Source organism: Strongylocentrotus purpuratus, unplaced genomic scaffold (genome assembly GCF_000002235.5).
Source record: "Strongylocentrotus purpuratus isolate Spur 01 unplaced genomic scaffold, Spur_5.0 spur5_scaffold_20, whole genome shotgun sequence".
NCBI lineage: Eukaryota > Metazoa > Echinodermata > Echinoidea > Camarodonta > Strongylocentrotidae > Strongylocentrotus > Strongylocentrotus purpuratus.
The window spans coordinates 14,089,820-14,108,448 of record NW_022145606.1 but is presented as its reverse complement, the minus strand read 5'-3'; the positions used below and the strand labels follow the sequence as shown (position 1 = coordinate 14,108,448).

General features: G+C 35.7%; 1 protein-coding gene across 6 annotated transcripts in view; it reads left to right on the top strand.

Moving 5' to 3' along the window:
• The window catches only part of LOC575684 (APOBEC1 complementation factor), a 29,220-nt gene extending 11,086 nt beyond the window's left edge, over nt 1–18,134 (top strand). Inside the window, exons 2-9 of one of the 6 annotated variants that reach the window (XM_011680883.2) lie at nt 3,104–3,278; nt 4,240–4,435; nt 5,062–5,221; nt 6,407–6,490; nt 8,098–8,196; nt 8,730–8,859; nt 10,960–11,100; nt 12,771–18,134. In XM_011680883.2, the coding sequence (XP_011679185.2) occupies nt 3,104–3,278; nt 4,240–4,435; nt 5,062–5,221; nt 6,407–6,490; nt 8,098–8,196; nt 8,730–8,859; nt 10,960–11,100; nt 12,771–12,880 (1,095 nt within the window). In that variant the 3' untranslated portion in view covers nt 12,881–18,134. Of the gene's footprint in view, nt 1–3,103; nt 3,279–4,239; nt 4,436–5,061; nt 5,222–6,406; nt 6,491–8,097; nt 8,197–8,729; nt 8,867–9,636; nt 9,677–10,959; nt 11,101–12,770 lie in introns of all 6 variants that reach the window. The other 5 variants (XM_011680906.2, XM_030992819.1, XM_776070.5 and 2 more) reach the window with 5 other exon arrangements.
• The last annotated feature ends 495 nt before the right edge of the window (nt 18,135–18,629 follow it).

Here is an 18,629-nt window from a genome sequence, read left to right as displayed (position 1 = left end):
TCTTCCTCCTTCCCCTTCTCTTTCCCCTCCTCCTTCCCCTTCTCTTTCTCCTCCTCCTCATCATTCTCCTTCTCCTCTCCTTTTCCTTTTCCTCATTCTCATTTGTCTTCTCTGCCTCCTCCTTCTACTCATTCTGTTAACCCTGAAGGGGCCATGTGGTCTACCAAACATATTTGTATACAGTACCAGTACATATGGTAGATTAAAAGTTGCCAAGCAGGCACACTATTCAAAACGTAAACCTCATTTCGAATATCAACCCAAAACAACTTGCTTAGAACTGTACAGGATCTCATCTGTGAAAAGGGCCAACTTTTGCCAATATCTTTTAGTGTAATGTGTGAAATGCTTATATTTGATTCTCTTTGTAAAGTTCATGAATTGTGTTATGAGTCACAGGCTCTGCGTTGAAGATTTGTTTAAAATGAAAAAAACATGAAAATGACTTTCAGAGCTAAAAAGGAAAGCAAACAGTTTCCTTTAAACTCAAGAAGTACAATGTACATCGAGCTGAGATATCAATGCAAATATACATGACTTGTATATTTCAATGAATTGTTCTTGAAATAAGGTGATAATCTGATAGCTTGTTCACACATGACCTCTTAAAACTGGCTGAAGTAGAACCCACCCTGGAATGAAATACACTTGTATGTATTAAAGCGAATGGAAAATGTGCAATTTAGCAGCATGCAACAAAGAGCCTTATTCCTAATCACTATTACTTGGAATGTGAAGCACACTTCATTTATTTCATTTTCTCTTTTTGTTGGGGGGGGGGGGGGGGGGGAGGGGGGCTGGCTTATTGCATCAACTGTGAACAAGGCCTTTGTCATACATGTAGCCTTTAAAAATGAAACTAGTGCAAGGCACTATTGTACCACAAGTAAAATATATTCTCTGTTAGTTCTCTGTACTACTACTGTATGTAGACTTGATATCTACATGAACAATTGTGACTCCAAAACCTGCATGACTGTTTAATTTTGACCTAACCTGTTCATTGCCCTATCATCTAAGGTCAGTTTTTATTGCCGATAAACTATTAGCACTCGCATCTTAAAACTTGAAGATTTCGTCTGATAGCATTTTGGCCTTCCCTGGCCTTTACCCTATCAAACTCTGATTTGTCCTCTGTATCAAAAAAGATGATTGTTACAATCTATTTCACCTATCGCTTGCGCTATCATTTCTTTCATTTTTATTGTTGTCTGATAATGATGGTGGCGATGGCTGAATTTGTATTTGGATAAGCCTTCAGTTCAGGAAGCAGCAGATCAGATACTGTAATTTTTTAGCCAGGTACGAGGGCTCAAATTTATGCAGATATGGCATAAATTTAGACGAACAGACTGGAGCTTCTTTATTTACATTCCGGTTAATGATTAACATTGATTCAATAGTGGAGACTCTTGGTGTAGCCTTGCTACAAGGCTTTGAATTTATGGATGCAATGAACAGGTATAAGCTGCACACAATTTTGAAGAAGGAAAAAAAAGTGAGCTCTGGGTGCTTCACTTTGCACTTAAGACAAAAATAAAAATAAAATGGTGAAGTTCCTCTGGTTATGTGACTGCGATGACACCCTGTACCTAGTCAAGCAGGACAAAAAACTGAAAAAGTCTCTTCGATTAGAAACGGTCTGTTTGGTCCGTTGGAGTACTCGTTCTGTACATCTAAAGACCAGTTATTTTTTTGAAAGGATAGTAGTTGTACTGGGAGTACATGTGTTGACAAGGCACTGATTTTATTTGATGGTGGCTTGATGAGAGGCTAGCTTTGTCCTTTGACCTATATTTATCAGAGTGTTGTATCTTGAGTAAACCAAGGTATATGTTTGGTTTGTCTTCTTCTGTAATATGATAGGTATGAATCAATGTATGTAGTTGAACTCTGGACGCTGTGTGTTTTACTACTCGTATTATACATGATAGAAAGATTGGGCGTAACAGTGTGCTGGTAGTGGTGGAGTATTACAGTATATACTGAACACACCTCTTTTTCTCTCTCCATATTTGAAAGATCACATGCAGGCCGTTAATGGCGAGTTTATGTGAAGCTTGAAAATTGTATAGGCTCCAATTATGATTTAGCTACATGTGTTAAACATGCTGACATACTGCACACGCCTCTTTTCCTCTCTCCATATCTTTTCTTTTCGTTTATTTCTATTTCCAAGAAAATAAAATAAAATACATGTACGTAGATCACAGCCCCCTATAATTTATAGTGGCCAAAATAGTATATCAATAATAAGGAAACGTACATCAAGACAGCATAGAAAGATTGTCATCGATCATACAGTTTGTTTTTCATAATTCCTTTCTTTGCCTACCAACAAAATTATCAAATGTCACATAAGTTTATTTGTCCTATTTATATTTCCTATACAGGTAAAAATCTTATATCTGAGAAACCTTATGCTACATGTACAGGGTGTATACACAACAGAAAATACCATTGGCAAAGATTTACCAAATTAAAATGCAGCATAGAAGGATTTTCAGTAATCATACTCAGAATTATTTAAAGATAGATCTATACAATTATCATTTACGGTAGATTATTTTTCATAATTCCTATCTTTGCCTACATGTACCAACAAAAGTACAAAACTCTTATGCGTTTTTTGTCCAATTTGTATTTCCTAATGCAGGTCAAGATCTTATAAGTGAGCAACCTTATGCTGCACACAACGGAAAAGACCATTGCCCCCAAAATAATAAATGTAACAAATTTTAAAGAATCATGACAGCATAGAAAGACTCATCAATCATACAGTTTATTTGTCATAATTCATATCTTTGTCTACCAACAAAGTTATGAAACATCACATAAGTTTATTTTTCCTACTTGTATTTTCCTTATACAGGTCAAGATCTTACATGTGAGAAACCTTATACATGTACATGTATTTGCTAAAGAAAATACCATTGCCAAAGACTTGACAAGGTTAAAATGCAGCATGGAAAGATTTTTTTCATACTGAGGATTTAGGATACATCTATGAAATTCTCATGAGCTTATTTTCATAATTCCCTATATTTGCCTATACCAACACAAATCTCATGCATTTTAATCCTATTTGTATTTCCTTATGCAGGTCAAGATCTTATACGTGAGAAACCTTATGCTGCACACCACAGAGGAGACCATTGCCAAAGAGTTCAATGCGTTCAAGGAAGGCAGTGTGGAGAGGGTTAAGAAGCTCAGAGACTTCGCCTTCATTCATTTCTTCACCAGAGAAGATGCTCTCAATGCCATGAATGCAATGGACGGTAAGAAACTCTCTTAACCCCTTGCCCACTGAAACTGAGTTGTCCCTGTATTAAGTCTATGGGAATTAGAGATCTCAGTAGTTACCAGGTTAAACTGTAATGATCGTTTTAAAAGCCCATCTAAAGTGTTGGAAGCCCCAAATTCGCCAAAAAATTGATGGCAAAATCTTACTTAAACCCACACTGTCCTACTTATAGCTACTTGTGCCCTCTATATAACAAACACTGTCTAATCGAGGACCATTGGTCCCCCATGATCATCTTTTTCTTATATGTTAATTGAGAGGTGAGTTAATGAAATAACCACCTGTTCAGTGACCTTGCAGGGAGGTCTCACCCCTCCTAGCTAAACTAGTGCAGATGGGATTTAAACTTGTAAACTTTATTATTGCAACATTAAATATATGTTAGCAGCTTTAAAAGGGTAAATAACGGTAATTTGTTATTTTGTGGAGCTAATTTTAAGCTTTCAATATTACTTTTTCCTTTTGATTTGATTTGATTTGATTTATTTATTTCTGTTTGATTTTCAAAATTCCCTTTCCCCTGTGTTTTTTTGAAAAGCAGTCATATAAAGGCTGATTTTTAAATTGCATTATGATTCAATCAACTTTAAATTAAGCTCATCAAACTGATGGCAAGCTTTATTTTCATGGATGCCAACTAAAATATTACTCAAATTATAATTAAGATGCCTTCAATTCCCTTTCCCTTGTGTTCTTTAGAAAAGCAGTCATATAAAGGCTGATTTTTAAATTGCAAATCATGATTCAATCAACTTTTGAATCAAGCTCATAGAACTATCGGCAAGCTTTACTTTCACGGATACCAACTGAAATATTACTCAAATTATAATTAAAATGGCATCAATGTTTACTTTAACTCTACTCAGACTCTCCTTGAAATAGAATAACTCCACTCGGATTACACTCCTACTTTCCCATCTCCCCTTATTATACAGATGCCTTACTGGATGGTGCTAAGATTGAGGTCGTTCTAGCCAAGCCTGTAGACAAGGGCAACTACGTCCGGTACACACGTGGAGCAGGGCGGGGCTACGTCCAGCAAGGTCTCTATGGTTACGAGCAGCAGCAACAGCAGCAATCAAGCCCCTCCTACTACCCAGGCTACAGTAATCCAACTGGAATGCCACCAATGTAAGTTACAGTATCGTCACTATGGCATTTAAGGTCCTTACTTTCAGTAAAAATGTTAATTACAAAGTTAAATTTGGTATTAACAACCAACACCTGACCGGGCTGTATAGCTTCTTGTAGGCAGGCTGCAACGTAGGTTACCAAATTCTGCTTTCTTTGATGGGATGGCTGTGTCTAATATGGGCTCTGTGTAATGCAAGTTTTTACACATTTAATCTGGTTTAATATTATGGTTTCTTAAAGTCCCACTGCACTACTTATAGCTACTAGTGCCCTCTATACAGCCACCAATGCCTAAGCGGTACCCATTGATCCCCCATGATGCCCTTTTTGTTATGTTAATTGACAGCTAATTTGATGAGATAACCACCTGCCAGTGACCTTGCAGGGAGGTCTAATCCCTCCCTGCCAAACTAATGCAAAGGGCTTTAAGTGAGATGGGTTCACCGGTCTGAGATGGTACCAATGGTTAGGGTGGCTGTTCAGATAGTGCGGTTGAAACCCTACTCCCTAAAACCTTTAATGCATTAAGCTGCTTGAGCATGAGTCGGGGGCACACTAGATAGAGGCAGTGTGTAATGCTATCCACTTGTATCAAAACTCATTTGACATTTTTTGTTTTCTAGGATGGGAATGGGCGGTAGAGGCGGCGGTATGATGCAACGCTCACCGATCCGTGGCGGTACCAGAGGTCGTGGTGGCGCCGGTGGTATGCGTGGTGCCGGTGGAACCAGAAGCTACGGAATGGGGCGAGGATACAACCGATACGACAGGAAACCTCAGGAGGTACATATTTAAAGATTCTTTAATTTTCTTTTTTCGGAAACTCGCTTTCATACAAAATTATTGAACCCATATTCTAATAAAATGAAAGCTTTTTTCCAAAATTTGGTTTAACAAAGGAAGCTCATCTCAAGTCTATGTTTTCCTGTTGTTAAATGTGACATTGGAGCCTGCGTTGGTCGAACAGAATAAGTAGAATACGGACTATCGAGAACTAACAAAGCCTTATCTAACTTATTATTTGTGATATCAAAGTTGTTTTCACAAATCTGAATGACATTTTAGGCAAAGTTAAGCCCCGTACATGCATTTACCAGCTTTATATCATAACTTTGTGGTAATAGCTCAGTCTGATAAAATTTCCATTTTCAACAATTATGAATTTTGTGTTCCGGATGCATGTCTTTTGGCTCCATTACATTTCGCTTAGCTACCTAAATTCAAAGTTTGTTGACCTGAAAAGCAAAAGTGCATTAACCCCCCTCTGGCAGTCTGCGGTTAGTGATACCTGTCTCTTAGATATAACTTCATTATCAAAACAACTTTGATTTCACAAATATAATTAATAATTGCGCCTTTTGCGTTTTGGACGCATCTTTTTCCGCATTAAATAACCTAATGCTTCATCTGAAGCTAATACCTACTACGGTAGGAACATGCAGAAATCTTGTTTTATTTAAAGTGTTTGCTTCCTAAAACTGATAATCAAATTCATTTGATTTGTTCAAAATCTTAACTAACAATATTATTTTGCAAAAGTGTTTTTTATGGGTTCTTATGTTTTTGAAGGTCGGCTAATATTAGACTAACGTCCTTTTATCCTTCATTCAGTCTAAACAAATTTGGGGGAAAATTGTTGGTTTGCTATGTTCACTGATCAGTATATTATAATGCTAATATATAAAGACTGGCTTCCTGTTTAAGTTTGATATAAAAGTACTCTTCTTCACCCATGTCGGAGTGTATGTCATTTATCTCAAATTAATTTGGAAGCTAATAGTGGAAAATATTGTTAGAAGGCATTGATGTTTGTTCCCATTTTCTTTTGCACTTTCTATGATATTTTCAAATAATGGATATTTTTACTAGGTAATTTATATGATGATAACATTTGAATTTTACTAATAATTTTCTGGTATTTCTTTTTCTCTGTTTAAATTTGTTCCTCTAACTGTCCCTCCGCTCCAGCCCCGCCTGTTCGACCTCCTACCCGGAATGGAATTGACCCCAACCAACCCAGTAACTCTTAAACCAGAGAAAAATAACATTCAGGTATACTAACATGTGTGGTTGAAACCTTTCCATTGTAAAGTCACTCATTGTGTGCTGTTCAAACTGTAAATGTGTATGCTATTCTTGTGATTACCCAATAAAGAAACATTCATATCACTATTACAACATTTTATTCGACTCCTCATCATAGTGCCTGATGTCATGTCTCAACTCACAACTTTTCTTTCAGACCTTCCTCATCTCTCTTCATCACGTTTCAGCTTTAATATGAATTTCATCATCTCTTTCGTTATCCATTTATTTACTGTTTTTTTATTGACTGTTTCCTCTTTTTTAACCTTAAGTACATACAACATTATCACCACTATAGTGCCTTATATGTCTCAGCTCTCATCAATTTATTCACAACTTTTCTTTCAGACCTTCATCATCCCTCGTCATCATGTTTTGGCTTATGAATTTTGTCATTTCTTTTTTAATATCCATTTATTTACTTATTCAACAACATACAGTTTCCTTTTGTTCAACCTATAGTATACCAGTAGTGCCTGATATCTTGTCTCAGCTCTCATTAATCTATTCACATTTTTTCTTTCAGACCTTCCTCATCCCTCTAGCCTTCATCATGTTTTAGCTTATTAATTTTGTCATCTCTTTCATTATTCATTCATTTACCTTTTTCAACAACTAACCCTTTCCTCGTTTTAACCTAAGTCGTTATCACCACTAATTTTTCATATTGAAGAGATTGTTGTTCGGGTCTGACATATTTTCTTGGCAAATCTGATATACCCTACATGCAAATGCTCTTGTACAGATAAAGTACCTATACCATTTTTCAAAGATCTAAACATTTTCTTCACTCCATCCTGCCTAGTTTATTGAAGAAAAAAAAAATTAGTACAAACACTACTATATATTCTGCTTTTATATAGCTCTTTATACATCAATGATGTCTCTATTTTAAAGCACTTTATATACTAAATGCATATAAAGTGCCATGGTTGCAATTAATTGATTGATGTTTTCATTAGTGTAAATCACCTGATTACAATGTAGTTTGAGTTTTTGTACGTAGAGTAGCGTTTTAACTCCCAAACTGAAGAAATCAGTGTTTTCACATCTACTGTAGATCATTGTTATGTCCTGTGTACCAGTTGCTTTAAGGAGTCCATAGTCACAATTTGTTTAAAGTGTTGTCAAGGAAGCTAAATATGTATTTTGCAGTTTTATGTGAATGCAGGGAGGGGGGGGGGGGTGTTGTTTCACAAAGCCCTTTTTTCAATGACAAATGACAAAGATTAGTGATAACCAATCAATGGCAAGAATTTTGGTAGCTTATAATTTGTCACTGTTGACAAGTTACCCCCCCCCCCCCTTCTTTTGAATATATTTTATTCTAATTTTATTTTATTTTAAATGGCTCTTTATAATGTTTAAGTCCAACTTAGAGTTAAGTTCGACTTTGATTCTTTGTGAAACACCCCCCTGCTATAATGTTCTGATTGATGTTTTTAGGTGTTCAGTTGAGACTGATGATAGTAGTGTTTACCAGGTATAATGTTCTGATTGATGTTTTTAGGTGTTCAGTTGAGACTGATGATAGTGGTGTTTACCAGGTATAACGTTGTGATTGATGTTTTTAGGTCCTGGAGGAGCTGTGCAATAAGAACCAGTGGGGCCCACCCAGTTTCACCCTCCTCTCTCATCGTACCAACAGTGATGTCCAGCTCTTCATCTATAAGGTGAGACAAATAATTTCCTTTCGTGTGTCTTGGGAAGAGACCTATTGAAAGCCTGCCGCTTTGCACATGTGCAATCATAATCACTTTGATGAAACGGTTATGAGTGCACATGTGTGACATTACCATGTCTTGTGGCTAACTACCCCGATGGCCTCACACTCCAGAAGTCTTGCCAGGCCCGCAACCAGGCAAAGATTTGAGCTATCATTCAATCAATTAATCGTATTATGTGTATGCTCTGGGTTCTAGATCATCTTATCAAAGGTGACAATGAATTCACCAACTTTTCTATGTGAATGTTCCTCTCCTCTCCTCTCTGCTTTAGATGACTGTTCCAGGTCTAACGGCCAACTATCCCGCTGGCCTACACTACACCTCGGAAGTCTTGCCAGACGCCTGTCCAGGCCAAGAACCTTACTACCAATAAATAAATAAACCTCCCTTCCCATGAGTATGCTCTTCTATGACCGTCTCATCATCAATGGCACTAGTTTAACCATCTTCTCTACGTTCCTCCCCTCTCTCTTCTTTAGGTGACTGTTCCAGGTCTATCAGCCAACTATCCCGATGGCCTCACGCCCCAGAAGCTTTGCCAGACCCCGGACCAGGCCAAGAACTTTGCAGCCGAGTGCCTGCTGGCTTCCCTCGGGGTTCCAGTCGATGGTAAGAGGTACACGTACGTCGCTCCATCCGGTTCTAAAGTTGTCCGTTGAGAGCCAGAAGGTTGCTAACTCTGTGTTCTGGTACTACTACCCTACTACTACCCTTAACCCCGTAGACTTAACACAGGGTAACCCGGTTCCCTTGGGGCAATGGGTTAGCGCCTTCCAGGCTCTCAGCAGATGATCACGTTTGCTTACAACAAAAGGCAAAAGTTGGATTGTATTTGTTGCTCCTAAAGTTGTTTAGAACATTATGTAGATTATGTGGGGTACATAGATTTTTCCAAATTTATTTATTCATTTTTTTGGGGGGATGGGGGGGGGATACATTTTAATGATTATACAATCAAATCTGCTTTAGCAACCACCTCAATGAAAAGACCATTCATTGGAAGAAAAAGGCTTCTCCCCCTTGAAAAGTGTTCGCCATTAAAACCTATACATACATGTATGTACCTTGTATATAAAAACTCTCTCTGCTCATAATAAAGACTGCTTTTCGGGTCTGTTTCTAGTGTCCTTTATATACAGATATGATTGTATTGTGATTGTTTCTATACTGTCATTTTTAAACGAAAAACAAACAAGCTAGGTCATTAAAATGTTCATAGTGTGCAGTTGTAAGGAACAAAACCTACAATGCTGTTCATATGTTAAACCAAAGGCATTCATGTGAAATAGCACATTCTTACAGTAGTACATTTTGTGTAAAATGGCATCATGAATTCCAATACCGATTGCGTTGTTTCTATTGTCTTACATTGCGTGCATACTATAGGTGAGCTGTAATAGAGAGGGCCATAGGCAATGCAATCAATGTAAGACACGTTTTGTCATTCATCCAAATATCCCCCACCCCCTCGCCCTCACTCGCCCCCTCCTAGAAAACATGTAGCACATGTATCTAATGCAAATTCAGTGAATAATAACTGATAGAAATTATGTTCACGATCATGTCATTTCACCATGCGCTTTTTAATCCATTTTAAATTGCAAAGTAAATTTGTTTCATGGCGACACATATTCATGTAAAGAATATAACATGCAAATCTGAGATATTATTCAGTGTAATTTCTGATGCAAGCTGGAATAACAATCCCTCCCCCCCCCCCCCCCCCCCACCCGAAGAAAAAAAAAATCACAGAAAAGCTTAAACCCATATAGATTGTTAGAATCACAGGAAAGTTAACGTAGTAAAGTAGTAAATCGTAGTCTTTTGTCATTTTTTATTGAATCAATCTCCTTTTCATTCTTGTAATCCATATACTTTTATTGTAGCCATGATAATCGATTGTTATGTTCCTGTATGTAAACCATTCTTTCTCATGTAATGTACATTACAAAGTGCTAATATATTACCTTCGTTAGCTGCTTTCGCCAATTTACCATTTACCAATTTCATAATTTACCTTTGCTTTCATTCATTTTTTATCCCTATCTTCTTTGCTTCATACTTTGGTTGTAGACCAAAAGTTTATAATTTTTCATTTCCTGCCATTTCTAACGTTATGTTTGAAGAATATCTAATGGAAATACAGCTCATATACATGTATACAGGATTAACTTCAGTTTCAATAAAAACGGTAATCGGGCACTGGGGTTAAAAAAATATGGATTTATATGCTTTCTTTTCTTTTTCTTTCCCTTTTTTTCTTTCTTCTTGTCTTTTCTTTTCTTTTATTCAGTTTTCTTGTTTTCTGTTTAAATTTCAGATATCAGCTTTTTAAGATCTTTTTTCTTGCCACATACCTTTTTTTTCTTTTTCACCTTCATCTTAATACTATTTATCTCTGCTGCGCTAATTATATACCTAGGTCACACAGCAAGATCGACACCAGGGCGCCATTTCACAAAACTTGTCGTCAGTGACAAATGACAGTTTTTCTTATAAGTTAGTGAAATCCTTTCTTCTGATTGGTTATCAGCAGATTTTGTCATTGGAAAAAGGCTTTGTGAAATGGGTCCCAGATCAAACAAAAATGACATGAACCCGGCTTGAGTTGATTCGGCAGTGTGACTTGGGTAATATCATGCTTCTATACACGTATACACAGACACTCGCTTCCTTTCCATTGCTTTGCTTCCTCATTTGCATATCTAGGTGACGAGAGCCAATCAGACAGTCCTGTGCAGGGAAGCCCCTCCCATTCACCCTCTCCATACCCCGCCTCCATCCATCACCATCATCAAATTGGCTCACATCATAGCTCTTACCCATCTAGCTCTGTTGTAGTTAGTGCAGGTAGGAATTCACCTTTCTCCCCTATCCTATGCGAATGGGAGATTCCATTGCTATCTTCTCTCATGATATATATTGGAATGCTACATTTCATTTTAGGGGTGTGATTGTTTTTGTTATAGTCCATCTACATTCTAGTTTTGTTGTAGTGTAGGAATTCACTTTTCTCCCTATTCTGTGCAAATGGGAGATTCCATTCCTATCTTCTCTGATAATATATTGGAATGCTACATTTTTATTGTACGGGTGTAATATTATTTTAGTCAGTTTTTCTTCATCTGTATTAGTGCAGCTTGAATTCAATTTTTCACCCCTATTCTCTGTAGAAAGAACATTTCATTGCTATCTTTTCTTATAATATTCTTCAATGCTACATTTCATTTTGTTTCTGTTTAGTTTATCAAGCTCTGTAGTAGATGATTCAAGATCTTTTGTATCCCTTATATTATACAGATGACATACTCCTATGCTTTTGTTTCTTATATACAGTACTTTTGAATGCTACATGTACATTTCATTTTAGGGATTTGCTTTCTTTTTCTTTGTTTATTTAAAAAAAATAGTATTTCATGATTTGTAGTTGTTAATGTAGTACAAATGGGAATAAATTTCTCTCAACTCCTTTATTCTAGTAGAAATGATTCCATTGCTCTTTTCTCTTTTCGTATTGATAAGAACATTTTATATTCACGATGTGATTTGTTTTTATTAGTACAGATTGCTTTGGTATCTTTTTAAAGTAGCTTGCATGTACCGCAAAAATGATTTTACCTTACATGTACATTCTCTGGCACAGAATTTCTCAAGATTTAAGTTTTATTATCGAGATAATAATGCAGAAATTTGGTTCCCATCGGTCTTATTTATAATATAAACATACCGGGTATTGTTTGCTTTGCCATCGATGAGAAGACTAGTTCTTTAGATTTTATAGCAACATTTTCTCATACTAATATTAACTCACATCTAAGTTTATCTTTCAACCATTCCTCATTTTCTACTCTTCAACACAACCCCAGACCACAAACTGATTTGACTTTCTTGAGAACGTGACACATTTAAGCTTACATCGAAAAGTATTTAACTATGGCCCTCATGTAACCAGCCCACCTTTCATTCTTGAGCTACGGAAAACATCAAAACCGTCAATTTTACTAGGGGTTTGAAAAATGTAGTCATTAACTTTATATATTTCACAAAATACAGCCCAGAGCAAATGTCGGGTCAACATACAAAGTTAATGCCATCTTGCTCTCAGGAGAATATATCATGTGTTCAGAGTCAGATGAGCCTTAACTCTGTGTTAGGGTATATGAGTTAACACCCTTCTGGCTCCAAACAGATCAGACTATGGTTGTAACTTGTCTGCACTAGTTTGGCATGAGGGGAATAGAACTCCCTGCAAGGTCACTGATAGGTGGTTATCTCATCAAATCAGCTCTCAATTAACATAACAAAGAGGGGATCTTGTGGGACCAACAGGCTCCGATTAGGCATTATTTGGTATATAGAGGGCGCTAGTAGCTATAAGTAGTGCAGTGGGGCTTTAATAGGAGATGGCTGTTGCTTTATGGAACATGCAAGGAGGTTGTGTCTCCCTACTTTCCTTTTTTTAACACACTATGCTTCCCTCCATATCTAATCGACTTACACACCCCTATTTCTTCCTCCAGGTGGTGATGCCCACAACAGCTCCTCCCCTCACCCCTACCAGTCAGGCTACCACCAACAGGGAGGTTACACTCACGGAGCAGGGGACATCTACCAGGTCTACCAAGGATGAGGGACCAAACCACGCTGCTAATTCATCCCCCTGACGTACTACTACGCACCTGACTATCCCTATATCTTTTCCAATTTTTTTCGATCGACTGATGTTTCGTGATTTCTCGATATTTTCCTTTATGTTGTTGTGTGTTGTATAATCTTTCTCATAGATATTTCAAGATAAATCTTTTGTGTTTAGATATTGAGTTTACGATTTATATATCAAAAGTTTGAGTTTTAGCTATTTTCATTAAATTTTTGTGTTTAGATAGAGTTTATGATTTTTATCAACTTAATGATTTTTTTTTCTTCAAACAAGTTTCATTTACAACTCACATTGCCTAGGCAAAAAGTCTTTGAACATAAGCATGAAAAAGGGCAAAAACTAAACATTTACATTCAGCAATATGGGGGAGAAATCTTCTGACTAGTTTTGTTCGGAATATTGCCCATACCTAAAAAAAAATTGGTTTCTAAACCAACACCTTGTTTCCGTAAACCTGCTTTAGTACACACTATTAGCAGTCTTATTATAACTAAAAAAAGGTGTTTATATCTTTACTATTTTGAGAATGATCAGACATTCTATTGCCATGAGTGACATTCCTACAGTGACATTTTTCTTTTTTTGTGATATTGTACAAAAATATCAGATAAAATGCTTTTTGTGATAATCTGTCTTTCTGAGTTGTCTTTCAAGCTGTTTAGAGAAATCTGTGTCTTTCAAAATGACAGATATTTGTTCAGATTGTTTCTATATAACCCGAGCTTCTTCGAGTTAGAAGTGTGTTCCCCTTTCCCAAAATATCCCCTTGTGAGTCAGCGTGAAGTGAAAGTTTATAGGTTAAAGACCCATGAAAAAGGATAAGTTTAGGTTTTTAAATATATCGCACATGTGTACTTTTGCCTGCTAAAGCACAACAAGTCACAACATTGTCTATTTGACAATAGGAGCTGTTACATCTATAGTTATGCACAACTTAGATTGGTTTAAAAGCAGTTGTTTTCTTTTTATCGCATTTGCGCCCTTTTGCCTCCTTTTGCCGAACACAATCAAGCGGGTCATGGCAATTTGTTTAAGACGGTTAAACTAAAATACTCTTTTGCTAAAATTGATTGAAGAAAAGCCAAGTTTTGTTTTGTTTTGTCCATTTAAACAGAAAATTATATATTGTTTAACATTTCATCGATGATAAAATAGGTTATTCATCTGAGATCACCTTCTGGACATTTGCTTGCAATTATATTTTCATCATTTGCTTTATGTATTTAGACTTCAGATCATGATGTATGCAGATGAAAGCCTTAACTAAATATCTTCTATTTGCTTATTTTCATGAAATTCATTAAGCATAAAACTGCGAGAACACTTGAAAAGCCCATGATAACACATTTATCTTGTTTCAGTTGAATAAGTTGCACTTGGATAAAGCAGGTTAGAGAAAGAATGAACTAAAAAAAAGAGATGTGTAAAAAGAGTTATTTTTGGTGTTATTTAATAAACATATCTATGCACTGTTTGATTCACCCTATTTTTCTCTATTTAACAAAAACCAATTGAAAATGTTTCCAAAACTGAAAAACAATCCCAACTCTCACCAATTTGGGAGTTTTTACCTGTTTAATAGTACAGTTCTGTGTTGATTTTTAAAAGTTATAAAGCATCAATGAGGTGAATTTCACAAGTTTTATTGCGGTTTTAATCAGAGAGCAATTTCAAGTGTTCGTGTTTTATCTGGAAATTCAGCAGCTAAGGTTTTATCATCATGTAGATATAGTTCCGATGTACTTTTAATGTAGTCCTAAGTCATTGTATCATTACTTTAATTCTTCTTTCATTCTACTTAAGTCAGTTTTCAATTTGTTGAACGAATTGAACAACTTAGATTTTAAAGAAAATTCATTGATGTACATATATCGCACTCATTGTCATCTATATTAATATTCCAGTGTTTTGCTCATAGCCCAAATTTATTGATAGATCTTTCACAGCATAATTCTGTGTTTTTGAAGTTGAATCATTAAATATCCAGTTTAAGTCGCAAGTAAACCATTTGACCCTGGCGCTAATAAAAATCATTCCCTGGAGATACTTTAGAAAAATTGAAAGTATTTTAAAGTTTTGTTGTTGTTTACTCTTGCCTTTCGTAAAGACAGAAGAAATTTGACAAAATTTAGGATGAATTAAGTGTCAATTAAAATTAATCTAAGGTTAAAAAGTTTGGTATGAATTTTCAAGACCCAATATTAAAGTAATAGCAGAATCTATTTATTCATGTTATTAAGTGCCTTTAATGAAATATACGTGCCATATCATATGAGGAGGATAAAACGGACTGTGATACTGCCTTATTGAATGAAACAATTAAACAATCTGTTTAAAACTTTGTATTAATTAGCCAAATATCCAGAGCAGAGTTGAGAAAAGACCATTTCTTGTTTTTGTTTATGGTACTTCAAAATGACAACAGATTGAGTTTATCAAACAATGGTTTGGTGTTTTCCCATGTAACTCTGGTAGCACTAGTGTGTCTATGCGTAACGGGTTTGATATTTGCCAAAAATGTACACTGTGTGTGTTTGATACAGTACTCGCCACAACTCTCCATCAACTTAGGAGTAAAGATGCCTCTGTATGCCCTTTTGTATTCAAGTTGGACAGTTTTTGTATTCAGATTTGAAATCGGCTTTGGGCTGCCAAAGTATGCTCGGCATTATTTGAAAACCTATTTCAGAAGAGATCTAAATTAGCACCGGACAGTTCATTATTATGCAACGTCCATTCGAGGAGGTTTTATGTAGTGTGTTGGATATAGATTTCTTTAAACATTGGCATGCCGTCCCTGTGTATTGCAATTAAGAATTTTATTTCAGGTTTTGCAATATCTCCTTGACTTGAGTTTGAACAGAAAAGAATTTGTTATATGTTTACAATCTGATGTGGGATGTTCTGATGCATAATGAAGAGAAAGCTAGTTTGCAGACAGAAAGAAAAAACTACAAATCCCTGCTACATGGTTTTAGATACCCTATCTGGCAAATACCTAACTCAAATCATTATGTTGACAGCTAAAAAAAGCCATTATTTTGATGTGGTAGTTAATGCCATTTTCACTATCAGCAGATAAGTAATACCTTCCTGTTGCAGCCCTTTAATATTGTTCAAATGTGATGAATTCAGCCCAAAATTAATAAAGTCTATTTGTTTATAACCCATTGACTTCCTCTATTAAAGAAAGTGATTATTTTTTTCGGCAACAGAACAATTTTTAGGTCAAAGTTGAATTCCCTTATCAATTAATTCCATGTAATGTAGGACTTTAAAACTTTTGAATGTAAAGTAAAACAAAAAAAAATCACCAGTTTGCAAACTATTCATCGTAGAAATTTATGTGTTATATTCCATCATTTTCATCATTTTAGGAAAATTAATTTGTGCATTTTTGTGTAGCCTGCAGTGCCCGCACGTGGACATGTATTATGTTAAGTATATATCTTACTTTAAGGTTGTATTTTAAGAAAAAAGAGCTTATATATGTGTATATTTACAGAGAAGTTTTAAACACACAATGTTCTATAAATCCCTGGTCTTCATTTGCAATGACACAATCCGTTGATGATGATGTTGCGTATGTTCTCTTTCATTTTGCCGTGTTCTGAAAATTGATGTAAATTTTGGCTAAGATTTTTCTTAAGAACTGTCCAAGACCAGGGACTTATAACACAGTATAGGCCTATAACTGGTCGTATTGTCAAAAGAAATATTGTTTATTTTTTTCATATGGTTCTAAGAACCGTTTTTATATGTTTTATTTTATACCGTTGCACGAATCCCACCTACATGCGTCACCCGAAAGACGACAGAAAAATGAGAGAATATTTCTCAGGTTCTATTTTTGTACTTTTTGTACAGCAATTTTAGCCAGAGTTAAAACAAAATCAGAATTTAAAAATAATCACTAGCTGGTAATAAAAAGCCATGGAAATTTTCATAGCATTCAATGCATTATAGCTAGTTACCCAATCAAAATTCACTGCACAAAACAGACAATTCTAAATAGCCTCAAAGGCTTTGAGTGGAGAGCCGTGATTGGTCGTTTGTAGTTGGACAGGTTATGGCTTAGCCAATCGAATTGCTTGTGAGATGCTAGTAGCTGTGTAGCCACCAAGTGAGTAAAGGTGGACCGTGATTGGCTGATTGCCAGAGTTAGACCCACCAATCCCAAAGCTTGTCTTACATTCCATGAAAAGCTGCCAAGGCTGAAAGGTGCTTTCTGATTGGCTGTGTCCGAGAGGAGTTTTCCATTCTTTGCACACGGCACTAAAAGAGTATCCTCTCTCTCTATATGCCACAAAGTATTATTTTCCATTGCAATGCAATATCTACTTGGAGCTATGTACTATGGTAGCCTCAATGTAAACAGAATATGCAGGAAAAGTGGAAAGAAAAGTTGCTTTTTGATGATCAGAATATTGCATGAAAATCAGAGAGTAGTTATTATGAACCTAAGATCAAAAACAGCTAAACATACCAAAGAATTTTACAAGTGCCAGTTGACCGAAAGGCATTTTATCTTTCGTTTTTTTTAATATGTCACAAGAATATGTATTTTTGAGTGTAATGTTTTTTTTCTATAATGTGCACAGAGTTTCAAGAATCGCAAAAAGGACATTATTTTCTTTCCATCTTACTCGTATGGGTTTCAATAGTACATGTATCCAGAGTTTTATCAATTGAATGATGTTTTAGATATTTTTTAAAGAAAGGAGAGGGATGTAACTCACTCCCATTTTTAAGTATTCTTCGAATAGTTGGTTCCATATAAAAGAATAAAAGCAGAAAAACAATTTCAAAATGTTTCTTGAAACTCTGTGCATTATACACCAAAGTATACTTCTATTCCATAAAGTGCATACACAAAACTGTTTTAAATTTGAAACATATTTACCCAGCTTGTAAGTTAACAGTAATTTCTAAGCCTTACTTTAAGTGAAAGTATCATATTTAAGAATTTTTAAGAACAATGTATACTGTTGAAAATTGTGTGTTAATTCTTCGTAGATTTAAGATTTTTACTTCATCATAAGTGTTTTAATTCCATTTCTTCGAAAATATTGTATAATCGTTGTTTGTTTAAAGGGAATTTTCAAACAATTTTTAGCATATTTTTATTTTTTGTTGAATCTTATTGCTCATTGCTTCGTAGTTACATGATTCATTGTCATTCTATCATCTTTGAAATTAAAGAAAAAATGCAACTCAAAAACAAGTTATTTTTGTTTCACAAGCCTTTTGCTTTTCTTAGTACCGGTAGACCTAAAAAAAGGGAGATTTTACGAAGGTTTCCTTGCTACCGTTTCACTATATTTGTGTTTTGTGAGAGTGACGAAAGAGTAAGAGCAAAAGAGAGAATGAGAGGGAACAGGAGGGGGAGACGGGAATAGAGGAAAGGGAGGGCAAATGAAAGTAAATCATTAAGGAAGGAAAAGAGAGGGAGAAAAATGTAATTGAAGCATAAACTAGCATATGTGTTACATGTAAATGAAGATTGTCATTCTTTTCTTTTGTTGATACACATAATAAAAATAAATGATCAGATACAAACTTTTTTTTTTCTTCTTTCTCTAGTTACCTATCTTTCTCCCCTTTCTCTCTCACCTATCTTTTGTTATCTCTTCTACCTACCCCCCCCCCCCCTCCTTCTATCTTTCTCCGTCTCTCCTCCCCTCCTTTCTCTTTTCCCTCCAACCCCCTCTTCTCTGTT